The following is an 18,169-nucleotide window of genomic DNA, read 5'->3' on the forward strand; positions in this document are numbered from 1 at the left end:
GTGTGGCATGAGTAAAATGTAAATACCGAGATGAATTATGATATATATATTAATGAGATGTTGGGAATACTAAAATGGGAAAAGAATATGTATTGCATGTGTATTGTTAAATACGACATGAGATTCTTGTGATGTGAACTGTTACAGAGAATGTATATGACATGAGATTCACGTGATGTGAACTGTTACAGATGATGTGTAGCCCCGATTTTCGTACCAATTTTTTTTATCATCGATAAAAATTAAATCATACACATCACATCGGCCACGTTAACACCTCTGATACCACTCACATGACCCGACCCGCATTAGGCACCGGGTAAACAGGCATTTCATTTATATTAACCTAATAGCGGAAGTCATAAAATACAAACTATCCAAAATACAATACCCATAGTATCATTATACATAGACATATACATTTCTATCACTCCCAAAACAACACAACCCTAGGGGAATTATACCTTCCTAGTCCAACACTCACCCTGTATATCAAGGTATCCGCTCCACACTATCTTGGAGCCCTATCACCTGGTTTGTCTTTGTTCTGTGAAAAGTTTAGATAATTTGGGTGAGACACATCTCAGTAAGATGGAATAAATTATTTACAGTGTGTGGTAATATGAGTTCAATTATATCAAAATACACATTAAAATGATTTCCATTTGAGAAAGTATACAAGTTCATTTTCATAGTCGTATAGATATACATCACAAGCTTTTAATTTCGTTTCCAAAATCATTCGTACACAACTCATGTTTACCAGCGAAGTTCCTGAGAATAAGGAAGTTTACCCGCCCATACAAGTAGCTTCCCTCTACCTTGATATCGTTTGCAACCTTACCCGATTACTCAGGTTCAACTGCAACTGATAATTATCAAGACACTCACCTTACTTAGTAAACCCTTAGACGAAGAGTTTTATTTCGCCTCATTTATTTATATTATTAACTCACACTATTTCTTCCCTCATTATCTATTTTCATTGCATTTCTATTTTCATTTCATTTCCATTTTCATTGCATTTCCATTTTCATGTAGCTCATGAGTGTCCCTGATAACCAATATACTCATGTTTGTAACTCATGGCTGCCCTAAGGATATTCACTACGCTATGCTTCCCCCCATGGTTAGGGTTGTGCGGCCCAAAGGCTGGATCTAACCGCAGTTGGCACTCGGTTAGATCAAAATATCATATCACATATCCCGTATCTGTAGTACGACTGGCCGGCCTACAACCCTGATCCGGACTCAGGGGGCACAACAACTCTACTATACAGCTTAGTCGACTGTCACGCCACACGCTCCAGAGTCCATGTGGTTGCACTAACACCACTAACAACGGTATAATGCTTAATATCACAACCCATCATTAGAGTTTCCATATCCATTAATTAGGGTTATTATTACTACATACCCGCAATCATTATGCGGTATTGACATTTCATCAATCATATTTCCAATGATCCCATTGCAGCTTTTGCACTTTATAATGTTCACATTTCCTAGTATACTCAGTTCAATATTTACATTTCAATATTCATATTTCAACTTCCACATTTCAATGTTTATATTGTAGAATTTACATTGCAATATTCCCACACTTCAAAATTCATTTCATAGTAATATATATATATATATATATATATATATATATATCTTTTCACATTCATTTCATTCTCATGTTAGCATATAACTCATTTCACATTTTTCAATACTTCTCATCATACTCAAATTAGTATTCATACTTTCCCATTCTCATAAAAATCATTTCTATACACGTATTTATATATCATTTTCATCATTTCCAGCAAACATATCGATAATTCTCATTTCATCAGTTTCTCAAAAAATACTCATCATCAAATTTCACATTTTTCAATATACATCATAAGCCACACAATTTTCATCTAATATTTATAATATACTAATTTCATAGGGAAAAATATCATAACTTCATTTTTCACATATTCACTCAATCAATAATATAAAAAAGATTGCTATAATTTATTCCCCTTACCTGACTTACTGAGAGTTTCGTTAAAATCCAGATCCTACTCCCCCGGTGCCCGAAACTCAAATCCTACAATTCGCATTTTTCCCAGATTAATTAACTTATTTCCTAAAATAATACCCATATAACCTTCCCTAGGCTCCATATACTCCAAATTAACATTTAAACTAATATTTAACACCCTACTTAGTTTTCTGAACTATGTCTGTAGGGTCCCGAAATTACACTCGCAGCGCTTACCCGGGCCTTGGATTCAATAACCCAAATTCAACCTCAGAATGTCTAATATTTTAGCATTTCTAATTCTACATTAATTAAATAATAATTAACCCCTTAATAACCCCCTTATCCTAATTTTGGGGTTATGCTTACGAAGACCCCACAAGAAATCCGCTCCGCTAGACTTGTAGAAAATTATCCCTAGATTCTCGTGGTGGTGTTTGATTGTCAACTAGGCAAAAAATTTATGAGAAATTAAGGTAAGAGTGAGAATTTAGCTTACCTCAGGGAATATGCCTACGTTGCTTCTACGACAAATCCGCTCTGGTGGAAATGTTAGTGGCGAATAATAGAGTCCAGCGATATTTTCTGATTTTTGATCGGATGAATATCAATCGAAAAAATGAAGAAAGTGGGAGAGAGAATGCAAGGAGACGGAGCGCAGACAGGGGGGGCGCCTCTATTCTCCAATTTCAATCAAATTTCCTGAAGCTTCAGGTTTGATTACTATATATATATATTATATTATATTATATTATATTATATTATATTAATATATCTTATTATATTATTTAATTAATAATTATTTATTCATTTAATTAATTATTTATTTTAATTAATTTAATTAATTATTTAATTAGTTAATTTAATTTAATTTTTAAATAATAATAATAATATTATTATTATTATTATTTTAAGATCATTATACCTAAATATTTTTGGAGTCCTTACAGATGATGTATATGATATGAGATCCATATAAGGTGGACTTTATATGAGATCCACGCAAGGTGAACTTTACATGAGATCCACATAATGTGGACTTTACACGAGATCCACGTAATGTAAATGATATATGAGATTCAAGTAATGTGAACTATGAAAGTGAACTATGTAATATGAACTATTAAGAACATGGAAATTTGTATTATACAAAGATAACAGATATATAGTAAGTAAGAATGAATTGTATATTGTAGTATCATATTTATATGTTTATTGGGGTGAAGTATACACTCCATCCGAGGCCTTGTTGAGAAAGACGAGTGCTCTCATAGGTATCAGATGTAGCCATAATGGGCTGCATAACGTATTAGGGCATATGGAAGCTACTTGTATGGGCGGGTAATCTTCCATATTCTCGAGAACTTTTGTTAATAAAATTTTGTTTGAATGTGTGTATGAGTACGAGATAAATTATCCACCTGAGGGTTTACTGAGTAAGGCATGTGGACTGATATGCTTCAATTGTAGCTATGAATTGCATAAGGTATCAGAGCAGATGGGTGCTACTTGTATGAGCAAGTAATCACCCAAATCCTTAGGAACTCTCGTTTTATTAAAATACATTACATGTATGTGAGTAGGGATAGAGAATATTTTCATAATTGTGATATGTTTATAAATGATGATTGTATATATTTGTATACGAACCTCATGATAGCCACACACTGGTGTTAATCTATTCCGACTTACTGAGATGTGCCTCACCCGATATGAAATTTTATCTTTTTCAGGACCTTCGCGTGATCGAGCCTAGTGAGCTCGGGGTTGGTGTACCATTTTTTTGAAAGAGAGCGAGGGTATAAACTTTGGATGTGTATATTTTTTTGGGGTTGTAATATATTTATGTTTCAGAGTTATAAATGTTGTGAATACTGGATGTTGGGTTATGTTTTTGAGATATATATAGATGTAGAAACTCTGGCATATTATGGAAGAATTGTTATCATTTCCGCTGCGTAACTGATATAGAGTTAGGTACAGTTAATAGAACACGTGGCACTCAGGCCCCGCATGGTGGGTTCGGGGGTCATGAGGTATAAGAGATTTATTTCAAATAACACTCTGGACTCTAGTTTTGGGTTCGGGGCGTTACAATACTAGTGTTCAAATTTTTATAATTGCATTGGATATCATGTTCTGATAATTTTTACAAAAATGAATACATACATTTATTTATACGCAACAAAAAAAATTTATTTTTTATTTTGTCTCCTACAAGATATTTGGATGGTTAAAGTTTGAGATTCATTTATTGAAGGTCTTCCACTTGAATCCTGAGGTGGTGTAGGAAGGAATATGAGATGAGAGATAAGTTATCCTCTATTGTCTAATCCAAACCTAGTGTATCGGACCTTTGATTGACCTTCTAAAAAAATGCACACGTGCCTTATCAGTTATACTTGTGCCCTACACACATGTACAAAATATAAGTATTGATTTCAAAAAATAGATATAATTAATAATAAATAAAATTAATAAATAATAAAATTATGTATAAAATTATTCTTTACTATGATCAATGCTTTCCACCTTACTGCATACCATGCTATATTTGGGATTATTTATATAATATTTATCAAAATGTTTCATACATAGTATAGGTGTTAAATCAATAATTTTTAAGGCCCATATTATGATTTGACCAATGTTTAATATACTAAATTATTTTAGCGATGATTAAATCCTTAATTTTTAAAACCCATATTATGATTTGACCTATGTTTATTTTTATATCCAAGTAATTTTGTTAAAATTTTAAACATAATTTAAGATAATTTTTTTTTAAACTCAATTTTATATAACACAATCTCCCCTATAAAACAAATAGCTAAAAACATTAAAATTAATGAATCGTGATTCCTTTTATTCATAATCTTTTATATTTAAAAAATATTTATATTTAAATATTCAATGAAAAAAAGAAAAAAAACAAAGTGGCTAAAACAAAATTTTCCATTAAATACTCAATTCTACCAATAAAAAAAATCGGTGATGAAATTTAAGAAAATTATTAATTTATTTTCAACCATTAATTTCATAAATCAACAGTTAAACCATAAACCCATTGATTAAAACATTGGGGCTAGGGGTGGCGAAATAGGTCGAAACCCAATGGCTAACTCGTGACTCGCCCATTTAAATCAATTTTGGGTTTGATGCAAGCTGACTCGTTTATTAAATGGGTTGGGGGGTTCGAGTCAGGTTGCCTTGTTTAACTTATTATATATACTGTAAAACCTAGTCCCCACTCCCCATCTACCTCCCATCTCCCGAATGGGCGACCGAATCACCTGATTCTCCATCACTCCCTCAGCCTCACCGATTCTCCTTCACTCGCTTAGCTTCACTACCTCGCAATCGCAACCTCAAGACCTTGGCCTCATCGCCTCATGCTTTTACAACCTCACAGGCGACTAGGCGAAAAGTAGGACCCTCACCGTCTTACGCTTCATGCACGACCTCACAGGAAACTAGGCGAGAAGCGGCCACGCCACTCTCCAAGCGACCACCTTAGCAGCCATGCCAAATCTGATTTGAGATCTCTCGATTCCCTTGCGGCAGTACTTGTCTTGGGGTACTATTATGTGGATTGCATATCGTGGTAAATTGTTTTGCGTAAGGAATTTCTACTAATGTTCAGGCCAATCAATGGTCTCTAGTCCTCCCCATGTCCTATTTATGCACATACATGGATTAATATGAATTTGATTCTCTCTTATGTTAGGACCAGATGAGCCCATGGGTGGGCTTGATACACATGGGTGAACACCAATTTGACCCAAAAGCTCAAGCTAATTGGGTCTTGGGTCCATCCATGTATATAAGCACCCATCATTCACTTTAATTTTCCAATGTGGGACAAGCTCACAAGTGGAATTCTCAACAATCTCCCCCTCACTTGTGAATTCCTGCTCCCCTTTGAACGGAAACCGTCTCCTTTCTAGGACAATTCTCCAACAGTTGCTCAAGTGGGCCTTACTACTGGTGTTTTACATGCCTCAAATTGATACCACTTGTTAGGAACCTGTGAGCATCCAGATCAAAGTGACACCAAAGATTTAACGTGGTTTGGTCAATATTGATCTACGTCCACGGAGCACACACCAAATATTCACTATCTCGTCGAAAAAATTACAATTCTCTCTCTCTCTCTCTCTCTCTCTCTCTCTCTCTCTCTCTCTCTCCCTCTCTTCCTCCCTTCTTCCTCTCTGCTCTCTCTGAGCTTCTCACTATATTGTATTATTCCTCAGCCCTCTATTTATAGGGCTGATCTTCCAATCACTATTTAATTACAATTTAACATAATCAATCAAAAATATGGGAAGTTACAATCACGAGGTAAATAGAGATAAATTGCACCGCGTGAGATTAATTTCACCGCGTTTTCCAACTTAGCTCCTCCTTGCTATCTCCTAGCTCCAGCTATAACAATCTCCCACTTGGAGACAGAGACGCCTTCTCAATCAGTGTCATGAATAAATGATGTGCTCAAAATATGTCTTTAGGCATGAAGACCAACTGAAGTTAAACACAACTTCAGTTTCTTTGTAGTTACCATCTTTCTGTCTGCTCGATTCCTGTGGACTAATCTGATGGCTGTCATCTTCACAACTGGTGTAAAAATGCCGATGTAGTTAATTCCTTCCTTCTGTTCAAAGCTTTTGACTATCAATCGAGGCTTGTACTTCTAGAGCCATCATGCTCCTCTTTGATTCTATACACCCATTTGTTGTGAAGGCCTTTGGGCAACTCAGTTAGTTCCCACTTTCTATTGGAGGAGAGGGGCTTCATCTCATCCTTCATCGCAAGCTCCAACTTGCTCATATTTGCCACTTGACATGCTTCATCATAGCATTCAGCCTTTCCTCCATCTGTAAGAAGTAAGTAATTAATATACCTTTTGTTTGGTACATGAAATCGAGTAGATCTCCTAAGCTCCGAAGTTGGAGTAGGAGACGGTGGTGCAACGATTGGCTTCACTGGTTCCTTCACCTGAGGATTCTCGGCATTCTGCTGATGTGTCCCGACACATTCTGAGTGGACTAGTTTTAGTCCCTTCTTCTTTGGGGCATGAATGTTTATCTGGAAACTAACCCTCTTCTATTTCCCAACTATACAATCCTCACATATGTCAATCTGTACTGAAATAAACATGGAGGCATTGGAGGTTAGAAAAAGTGTTCCGATTTTCTTACCTCGTGCAATCGTTAGTACACCCTTTGAAACTTTCCATTCATCGCCAATGAATTTCGTCGTGTATCCCTCATCTGCCAACTAACCAACTGAGATCAAATTCTTTCTCAGGTCTGGAATATACCTGACATCCTTCAGCTTCCACACTGACCCGTTTATATTGATCTTCACAACTCCCTTGCCGGTTACATCGCAAGGTTGATCGTTGCCAAGGTACACCTTACCAAGATTACCTGGTGTGTACTCCTCTAGGCAATCTCTATAGCATGTGACATGAAATGAGGCTTCGGAGTCTAAGACCCAAAACTCCGACTTGCTCTCCAAAGAGTAGATCAACATCTCATCATTTTCAAAAGCAATATTTGCTTCTGTCTTTGCCCTCGTCTCATATTCTTTCTTCTGACTCCTACACTAGGTCTTGTAATGACCAGCTTTTCCACAGTTCTAGCACTCAATAACTTTTGTGCTCTGGGAACCTGTGTCTTGAGTACCTCTGGAATTTTTGGATTTAGACCGCCTGGGCCTAGATCTGCCACGATTGTTTGATTGTCAATGCCTGTTTTCTCTACCTTGACTCTTCATGTTCAAGGCTGTACTCGAAGTGGAGTTATGGTTCGACTGCATTCTTATTTCCTTTGTCAAAATCATGCTGACGACCTCATCATATACAAGCTTCGATTCTCCTGTGGAGCTACTGATGGCAGTAACAATACCATTCCAACTTTCAAGCAGCTGACTAAGAATCAGTAGGGCCTGAATCTCATTATCAAACGTTATCCCAACTGAGGCGAGTTGATCAGACAACTCATTGAAGTTATTTAAATGTCTGCTGAAACTTTCACCTACAGACATGCTCATCGTAAATAGTCTTTTTCATGAGATGTACCTTATTTGTGGCTGAAGACTGCTCGTACATATTAGAGAGCGCATCCATAAGAGACTTGGTGGATGTTATATGCTTGATATTGAACGCCACAAATTTCGACAACGTCATTCTCATGGCTCCGAGGGCTTTTCGATCAAGCAACTCCCACTCATCCTCGTTCATGGATGTTGGCATACCCTTCAACAGTAAGTGCAATTCCTTCCTAAACAAATAATTTTCTATCTGCATTTTCCAGAAACCGAAATTGTTTCCGTTGAACATTTCGATTTTTGAGCTCTTTTCATTCGACATCTTGATTTGCTAATCTAGAGATGAAATTAGATCAAATAGGTAGTGTGGTTGGATCCAGAATGATTGAAAACCCTATAAATGGTTCAAGTCGCTCGAAAAACAGACCCAAAACGACTTCGAAAAGCTTAGTCAAAGTTTGGTCAAAACCTAGTCAACCCTACTAACGTGGTAGTGGGACCCACCAGTTGTCGTGGCACCCGTTGATGTGGCACTCGTTGATGTGGTGCACTGACGTGGCGGCTGACGTGGTGCTGAGGCGGTGGGTTGGACCCGGGTCAGGAATCGGTTCTTGGGTTAACCCGGGCTAAGTTTGTGTCCGGGTCGGGTCGGGTCGGGCTCTCAGTGGGTCGGGTCGAGGCTGTCCGGGCAAGGAAGACGCATGCAACGCGTGGGCGCGTGGAAGAGTTGATCACCGGCGCGTGGCGAAGCATCCTGCTTCAGCCGGGCGCGTGTTGATGCATGAGGGTTCGTCTGAACTCCACTCGAGCTCAGGTCTGCACAGTTCTCTTCGTCTCGACGAGCTGAATGCGATGGTGGCCTCAAAACACAGTTTTGATCTATTGGATAGATCTCTGATTTCGGGATCACTTTCGATCTGACTTTTCTGCTCCAACCGGGCTCTAATACCACTTGTTAGGACTGGAGGAGCCTATGGGTGGACTTGACACACACGGGTGAACACTAATTTGACCCAAAAGCTCAAGTTAATTAGGTATTGGGTCCATCCATGTATATAAGCACCCATCATTTACTTTAATTTTTCAATGTGTGACAAGCTCACAAGTGGAATTTTCAATATCTTATTCATATTTTCTGTGTTTTTTCAGGTCAAATTATCAATACTGTTTCTTATATGCTTAATATAAAAAAATGTTATATATATATTTTTTAAAGATTTAATTAATAAAATCGGGAATACTTTTCTTTAAAAAAAATTATGAACAGATTATCCATTTATAACTTGTTTATTAAACAAATTGAATTTATATGTTAATCATATGTTATTAAATGGATTAATTCCTGAACTTGTTTAATCAGCACCCATTTATTATCTGTCCGAACCAATCAGTTAACCATTTTGCCACCCCGCATTTACATGCCAGAAAAGGTCAACTTTTTCTCCTGTCGGCAAAAGACATTTCCAGTGGCCCTTCCGACAATTAAGAAGCAAATTCAGTTCGGCTGGTCCGCGGAGATATAGAGTGCCTGCGTGACCATAATGGCCATCTCCAAATTCCAAGAACAATCCAACCCATTCCCCAAATTCCTCTTCAAAAATCAAATCACACAGAGCACACACCAACAAGCACCGGACACCACTCATCTGGCCCCTCACCTTCCCCTACCGTTTCCTGTGCCTCCTTTGCTCTGTTCATCCCTGGGGAATTGAAACGAAGAGGGAGTGAGAAGAGGGAAGGGTTTTTCTCTGTCTGGGCTCTCGTGGGTTTTGGTGAAAATGGGGTTTCTGTTGGGTCTCGTGGTGGGAATAGCAGTGGGCATTGGGCTAATAGTTTGTTTTGTTCGTTCTGAGAACGCCCGATCCAAGCTTCGGTCTGAGCTGGTCAGAAATCAGCTCGCGAGTTCTTGGTTTGCTTGTACTGTTTCATCGGATTCTGGCGGGTTGATCTGTTTTATTTAGTGTTTTTGGTTTTTCTGTTTTTGTTTTGAAGGCCACTACTGTTGCGGCGTTTGCGAGGATGACTGTGGAGGATTCGAAGAAGATTCTTCCGGCTGAGTATTACCCTTCATGGGTCGTCTTCTCACAGCGACAGAAGTTAAGTTCTCATGGTTTTCTTTTTACTTTCTCAGTCTAGTTTCTTCTTATATTGGGGACCGATGTCGCTTTCTTCATCCTTTGCAGGTAACCTGGCTTAATCTTCAGCTCACAAAGATCTGGCCCTATGTTAATGAGGTAATTTGCTGTTTTTTTTAGCTATCCTGTAGTCCCGCCGGGGAGGGTGTTCATGAGAGGACCCTTTTTCTCTATCTGAGGATTTAGTGTTGTAGGCAGCGTCTGAGCTGATAAAAGCTTCAGTTGAGCCGATTCTTGAACAGTACAGACCGGTCGTGTTGTCTTCTCTCAAATTCTCCAGGTTAACTCTTGGTACAGTGGCCCCACAATTCACAGGTTGGTCTCATTTTTTTGTTTTATACGTTACAAATGGTTAATCTCTGTTTTGGGTTTGAGTGAATATTTTCATACCGCAGTTGTGACTTGCGCCTTTTTAGTACTTTTAATATGAGGACGTGAATAAGTAAATAATTATATTGTTTCAAGATAGCAATTAGATTCCATTTCTTGTATTTTAATTGAGTGCTCATTCTGTTGAGCTGAGTGTAGTGGCCTAAGTATTCAAATGCATAAAATGTTTCTATGAGTTATACAAACATGGACTCCATACATGCTCGTGAACCAGATGAAATTATTAAATTTCATTCATTTTTGAGCTGTTCCATCAAAAATGAATTTTTATGGTAGGGAAAAAATGTTGTCAAATTGGGGTTACTTTAGTGGAGCTACAAACCATACTTTTGAATATAATTATACCTCTGATTCTTAAGAATGGTATGATACATAATTGAAGGCTTTTTAAAAAATAAAAAATAAAAATAAATATTCCATTCCATTCCCACTATTCACCTCCTTCTATTATGCAAACCAACTGCGACGTAGGGTTTTAGACTAAGATTAATTTTTCTGATAAACAAAGAATTGTATATAAAAGGAGAGAAATATACAAAAATCGAGGAAAATAAAAACAAGGAGAACATGATGCCGTCCCTTTACAAAATGAAGATAGCTATAGGATCAATGAAAAATGAATGCAACACATCTAAATAAAGCAAGGCCAACCAGTCTTGGGATGGATTAAGATTATGCACGATATATTTTACTATTGCTTTAAGTAGGAATCAGGGTTTAGAAAAACTGATGACTAAGAGAATCCATAATAGAGGGATTTCTTATCACAAAAGGTCATGCTATGAAAATATGGATAATCAAAGTGGAGGTGGGATGTAGGGGGTCAAAAGAGAGTTTTGTGGTAGTAGTTATGATCTGTCACTTTGTAAGAATGTTATAATGGGTGTTGGTTCTTTTAAGACTGCAGTGAGGTTCGCAGTGAGGGAAATAGGGAGAATGAATTTGTGGTAAGCTATTTGGAGGGAAATAGTCTCTCTCCAGATATCTTGGTTTTGCTGGAGTCTAAGGTAGAGGTGGTGGATAGTTTTGGATTTGAAGCTTAGAGATTGGACATTCAGTCCTCCCTCCGGAGCCTCTTTTTTTTTTTTGTGGGGGGAGGGGGTTGCAGACTATTGTGTGGGATATGAGGCTTGCTTCTGTTAGGGATTGTGTGGTGGGTTTTCTTTCTTTCTATTCTTTTATTTTCTCTCTCTCTCTCTCTCTCTCTCTCTCTCTCTCTCTCTCTATATATATATATATATATATATATTTTCAGTGTTGTTGGAAGTGAGGGATTATGGGAATTTGAGGTTTACTTCTGTTTATGGATCCACAAGATCTAAAATGCGGGACTCTTTTCTTGATGAATTGGCCAGTATTTTTGGTCTTTGTAGCCTGTATTGGGTGTTTGGTGGGGATTTAAATGTTATTGGTTGTTTTAGTTAGAGGTTAAGGGGCAAAACGGTGACTAGCAGAGGGGTGTTGACTTTTTCGTTCATGATTGTAAGGACATAGTGATGCAGAGGCAGCATCAAGGATCTACAGCCACAAAAGAATTTAGAAGAAATTGAAGAGAGGTAGGAAGGGGAAGGGAGGAGAGAGGAGATACAAGCACATTCACTTCTCAAATTCAAATTCAACAATAACTGTCTGCAACATGGCTTTCACACACTATTTATAAGAAAGATCTTCACATGAAATTTCACATATATTCGTAAACTACATTACATTACAGACATACCCCTAGCACTACAAACAAGCACCCAAATAGACATAATACTAAATTAAACTAAACTACTGACTATACCCAACAATCCCTTAACCCAAATCTTCTTAATTATTATCCAACATGCATCTTCGTTAGGTCGTGCTTCTTGTCTTGCATCACATAGCCTTCAGTAACGATTATTTTATTTGGGTTGATTGCTGGGGTAGGTTATCTTCTTTCTGCAGTGGTTGCTTCTTTTCACTAATGAGTGGGAAGATATTTGCTCAAGAGGTTGTCATCAGGCATGTGTCGGACCTGTACTGCTTTGCTGAATGCTACTCACTTGGATTGTCCGAGGTCTTGGATTGTCATTTTACTCGAGTTGATTCTGGGGGTAGGTTATCTTCTTCCTGCATTGGTCGTTTTCTTTTCACTAATGAGTGGGAAGATATTTTCATTAATGTTGCTCAAGAGGTTGTTGTCATGTCTGTCTCGGATCATTCTGTAGCTTTGCTTGATGCTAATTCCATGCAGTGGGGTCCTACTCCTTTCAAATTTGAAAATATGTGGCTGACACACCCGTGTTTTAGGGATTCCATTACTTGTTGGCGGAGGGAGGGTAGTGTTCAAGGGTGGGTAGGGTTTAGATTTATGAGTAAGACTGTAAGTTGAAGTCAGTGAAAGCCAAATTGAAAGTGTGGGATAGGGGCATTTTCGGGGACCTTAATAACAAAACAATGCAATTCTTAACAAAATTGAAGTATTGGATAGGTGGGAGGCATGTAGTTTGGTTGGTGAGGAGGATAGAATTAGAAGGGGTCACCTTAGTGATGATTTGTATTTGATTTTGTTTGGGGGAGGGTATTAGTTGGAGGCAGAAGTCTAGGCTCAATTGGTTGAAGGAGGGAGATTGTAATACTAAATTATTTCTTGGGGTGGCTAATGGGAGAAGGAGGAAAAATTTTATTGAAGAATTGGAGTTTGATTCGGGAAGAGTGGAGCGTGATTCCAAATTTATTGGGGTAAGAGATCACAAGTTTTTATAGAAGTTTGTACTAAGATATGTAAGCATAGTATGATCATTGGGGGGTTTGATTGAAGCCCTATAAGTAAGGACCATGCTAGTTGATTAGGGAGACCTTTCGATATTGAGGCGGCAAAGGGGGTGGTGCTTGAGATGGAGAGAGATAAGGCTCCTAGTCTCGATGGTTTTTTTTTTCCTTCTCCTTTTTTGGAGAGTTGAGAGGTTATTAAAGATGATATTATGGAGTTCTCTCACAAGTTTCACTGTAATGGGGTGATGGGGAAGAGTGTAAACTCTACTTTTATGACACTTATCCCTCAAAAGGAGATACCAATGAAAGTGAAGGATTTTTGGTCAATTAGTTTGGTTACTAGTCTGCATAAGATAATACCCTTTGTTTCTTGAGGACAATGTTGTGAAGTTCCTAAAGGTTTTAAATTTGCTAAAAATTTTGGAGAAAATTTGGGCATTAAAGATCCACAAGTCCAAGAGTGGGGTTGCGGGTATTAATTTGAATGAGGGCAGTTTAGAAGCTTTTGCTGATTTAGCACATTGTAGTTAGTTGGATTAGCTTTTAACTTATTTGGGTCTTCCTCTAGGTGGGTATCCTAACTCTTCTTTTTGGGGACCGGTGGTGGAGAGAGTGGGTGGAAGGTTGGAAGAGGACTAATTTATCTTTAGGGGGTTGTATTACTCTTACTAATAATGTTCTTTCTAACGTACCATTTGTTATTCTTCCTTTTTTAGAGTTAAGTTAGGGTGGCTATTGACTTGGAGAGAATTATTAGAAAGTTTTTATGTTCAAGCGTTGGGGATGAGAAGAGACTCAAGAGGGATCATCTAGTTTGTTGAGAGAAGGTGAAAAGACCTAAATTTGATGGGGTTTGGGCCTTGGAAACTTCTTGTCTAAAAACATCTCCTTAGTGGGTAAATGGCTTTGGAGGTTTCTTTTGGAGTGTGGAGGTTGAACTCTTTATGGCACATGGTTATTAGAAATAAGTATAGATCGCATAGGAATGGGTAGGATAGGGTAGTGGTAGTGTTTCTTATAATAGCCCTTGAAAACTCATTTCTAGTGTTAATTTAGGTGTAATCCCAAGAGGGGGGGATGAATTGGGTATTTTAAAATTTGTGTCACTCAAGTTCTAATTTTGAACTACTTACAACCATACACGCACAACTTAGATGACAAGCAGTTCAGTATTTTTCAACTTATCAATTTTAATGTGTGAATTTATTAATCAATCAATCTTACCCAATTACTATACTGACGTACTAACCAGTTAACACATACACAACAACCACAGAATTAAATGCAAGCAAAAATTAAAATAGTTAAGGGAAAGAGAGATGCAAACACAATTTTAATGAGGTTCAGCTAACCCGGCCTATGTCCTCGCCTTGAGCAACCCACTTCCACTAATCCCGCTCCTTTAACTGGGACGGAGCTTCCTGTTACAATCCGTTGCTTACAAGAGGGGTAACTTCGTCCTCAACCTGGTTCACAACCCGAACCGTCAATACAATAATATAATTACAATTTTTTGCAAAACTCAAATGCTCTTTAACAATTCAATGAGTACAATTGAAATCCTAATACATACTCAGATGATATAACATGAAGCTCAGTTGAGTGTATGTAATATGTTCAATGAAGCCTTTTGCAATAAACGATGAATGATCGTTGTATAAAGTATGTATGATAAATATGCTCCAAAGATCTAATCCACTATATGATCTTTATAAAATTATTTGAAGGACAAGTTTGCTTCAAAGATCTAATCAAATATGTTTTGCAAGAATTGAGCTGGGATGAAAACTTTGAATAAAAGTGAATATTTTCAAATATTTACACTTTGATAAACCCTTTAAAAATTTCTTCACGTAAAAATATATATGAAGAACTCAAGTTCTTGCTCTCAAGAAATATTTAACAATATGATTGTGAGAGTACAAAACTTTGAGAATAAAGATCAATATATAAAAAATGATACTTTGTTTACCAAACCTCAATACCCAAGTTGTTTGCAAAAGATATGAGTGAACACCCTTTGATCTTGAAACTCAACGCATGAAATGCCCAAACTTGATGTGAATGCTTTGAAGTGTAGGCAAGAAGTTTGTAATACATTCAAAGCTCTCAAGAAGTATGCAAAAAGTGATGCCCTAGGGTTTAGAGGTTATGTTTATAAGTGTTCTCGCCATCTGAAAGATTTCTGGCCGTGGGATCCTTTAAAATAAAAGAGTTCCGTCCGTGTTCGCGCTGGAGTGTCGTTCAGCGCGACGTACTCGTCGACGAGTGCACACGTTCGTTGACGAGTGTTCAACACTCGTTCGTCGACGAGAACATGAGTTTGTTACCGAATGGCCTTTCTGAGATTTTTGAGCTCTTGGTATTTTCTTATCGACGAGAGCAGATCATTCGTTGCCAAGTGGCCTTAAGAATTCGTCGACGAGGCTAGGATGTTCGTCGACGAGGCCTCTGTTTTTTAGACTTATTGTGCCTCTACAATGTCTTTTTAACCTAGAACTAATGTAAATAGATTTTTCATGAAATGCATGTGTCCTAAGGTCAGTCTAGGTCTTTTTGAGTTTCCAACTACATCATATGAAATATGTAAATACCCATTACAATTGAAAACTCGAAGCTTCTTCATCCTTTCGCTCTTCTAATTCCATGGAGTGTGCTAGGTTGTATATGCTTAAAGTTCTTCATGGCTTCCATGACTTCCTTATCTTCCGTGCATGCTAAGTAATGATCCTGTTCACAATCTCAATGCACAGGTAAGATACTATGTGATTGGACTCGTAGAGTCAACATCTAGGTTGCTCAATTATTTTTTCCCCTTGCTTGCTATTGTGTAGGAATTGGGAATCTTATTTGCTTCTAGGAAGATGTTTGGGCGGGAGAGGCATCTTTGGAATCTTTGTTCCCTCGTCTTTATATATTGTCCCTCTTGCACAATGCATTGACTAGTGCTTTCTATTCTTCTAAGGGGGTTTATTTTTCTTGAGATTTTCATTTCTTTAGAAATCTTGATGAGAGAGATGTTGAGGAAATGGTTTTGGGATTGTTTGGAACCACTTATAGAAAAGTACTTCCCTCGAAAAGCTACTTATCTAAAAGTAGTTTGGGATTGCTTGTTAATATTAGAAGTACTTTTTTAGATAAGTACCTTTTTCAAAAAAATATTTATTTTAACAAAAAGTAGTTTGGAAAAGTAATTTTTGAAATAAGTACTCATTTCAGTGTAAATCAAACATTACTTATTGATACAAGTAATTAATTTAAGTACTTTTCATAGCAAGTACTTATTTTTGAAGACATTCTTATTAGGGGCTTTCTTGTTGCATATGCTGGATTCTTTTGTACTCCGAATGGGGGGTGATTTGAGGATTTGGCTTGGGGATTGTTCTGGTTCATTTCCCCAAAAACTTTGCTTGCCTAGTGGTTGAGAAGGCCAAATTCTTCTCTCTCTCTCTCTCTTCCTAAATCTTCTTTGAACAATTTTATTTGGAAGGCCAAGTTTCCTTGTAAGATGAGGGCTTTTATGTAAACTTTACCCTTAATAGGCTTAATACCTAATGATTTGCTGAAATTGAGGAGATCTTATAAAGCCATAAATCCGAATATTTGTGTCATGTGTTTGGAAGCCGGCAAGACAAGTGATTGCTTCTTTCTACATTGTAGGTCGACTGGGCAGCTTTGTTTGTTTGTTTATTTTGGTTTCCGCGGTCTTTGAGAAGGCACTAGCTATTCTTGAGACTCTTGATGTTTTCCTAGTGCTATGGTACAATGGATTTGGGGGGAGTAAGCCGGGGAGAATTTTATAGAGATGTGCAGTTTTTGGCTTTTTTTGGATTCTGTGGATCGAAAGGAATGCAAAATTTTTTAACGACAGTATAAATTCTGTGCATTTTCTTTGAGATATAGTTATCTTCAGGGCTTCTTTTGGGCTCATTCTTTGGTGCATTTCAAGGACTGTTGTTAATGAACCTTCAAAGGGGTTGAAAAGGGGCTTTGTTGTAATGATTTTTTAACAACTATATTAATTCTTTGCATTTTGTTTGGGATAGAGTTAATTTCAAGGCTTCTTTTTGGGCTCATTCTTTGGGTTCATTTCAAAGGAATGTTGTTATGGGATCTTCAAAGGGATTAGAAAGGGGCTTTGTTGTAATTGTTTTTTGGCTTTTGATTTCTTTGCTTTTTATTTTTTTTATTTTTTATTTTTGTGTTAGGAGGACTAGAAATCCTCCTTTCTATGTAATTCTTTTTTCTATACATTAATGAATTTCTTTTTCTATAAAAAAAATCTAATTGATACATTTTGACTTTGCATGGGTCTATATTTCCTCTTTGATTTAAAAAGATGATGAGTCAATCCCACATATCTAGTCCCCACCTAGTTGGAAAATCTCTACACTTGATAAAACCTAGATGTCCTTGTGATTTTGATGGTTGTTCAAGTCGTTTTTTTTCCTTAGATCAGTTGGATGACATGGAGAATTATTTTGATTGGTATGGATCGTCTGACCATCACAGTGTGAACTTTTTCTTAGATTGGCGTGGAAACAGCCTCGCAAAAATGCAAGGTAAGGCTGCGTACTATAGACCCATCGTGGTCCACTCCTTCCTCAGACCCGTATACACAGGAGCTTTGTGCACCAGGCTGCCTTTTTTCTTTTTTTTTTTAAATTTATAAATATGGATTTTCTGACCATCACAATATATACTTAGCTAAATCAAAACTTCTTGCTTTATTGGAGCAATGTTTGCAAAAGGTTGAAAGGGTAAAAAATTATCTTGTAGAGCCACCTTTTACCTTATGGTCTGAAATTTAAGAGAGAAATATGCCTTACATTCT

General features: G+C 37.3%; 1 protein-coding gene across 3 annotated transcripts in view; it reads left to right on the plus strand.

Moving 5' to 3' along the window:
- The first annotated feature begins 9,544 nt into the window (after positions 1 to 9,544).
- LOC131158228 (synaptotagmin-5-like) overlaps positions 9,545 to 18,169 on the plus strand; it is a 36,777-nt gene continuing 28,152 nt past the window's right edge. For 2 of the 3 annotated variants that reach the window (XR_009137430.1, XR_009137429.1), the window contains exons 1-4: positions 9,563 to 9,951; positions 10,061 to 10,163; positions 10,250 to 10,302; positions 10,398 to 10,518. Coding sequence is in view for 1 of the 3 variants with exons in the window: in XM_058112951.1 (XP_057968934.1) it covers positions 9,847 to 9,951; positions 10,061 to 10,163; positions 10,250 to 10,302; positions 10,398 to 10,518 (382 nt within the window). In the remaining 2 variants the exon portion in view is untranslated. Of the gene's footprint in view, positions 9,952 to 10,060; positions 10,164 to 10,249; positions 10,303 to 10,397; positions 10,519 to 18,169 lie in introns of all 3 variants that reach the window. The other variant, XM_058112951.1, reaches the window with a different exon arrangement.

Source organism: Malania oleifera, chromosome 6 (assembly GCF_029873635.1).
Source record: "Malania oleifera isolate guangnan ecotype guangnan chromosome 6, ASM2987363v1, whole genome shotgun sequence".
In the NCBI taxonomy this organism is placed as follows: Eukaryota; Viridiplantae; Streptophyta; class Magnoliopsida; order Santalales; family Ximeniaceae; genus Malania; species Malania oleifera.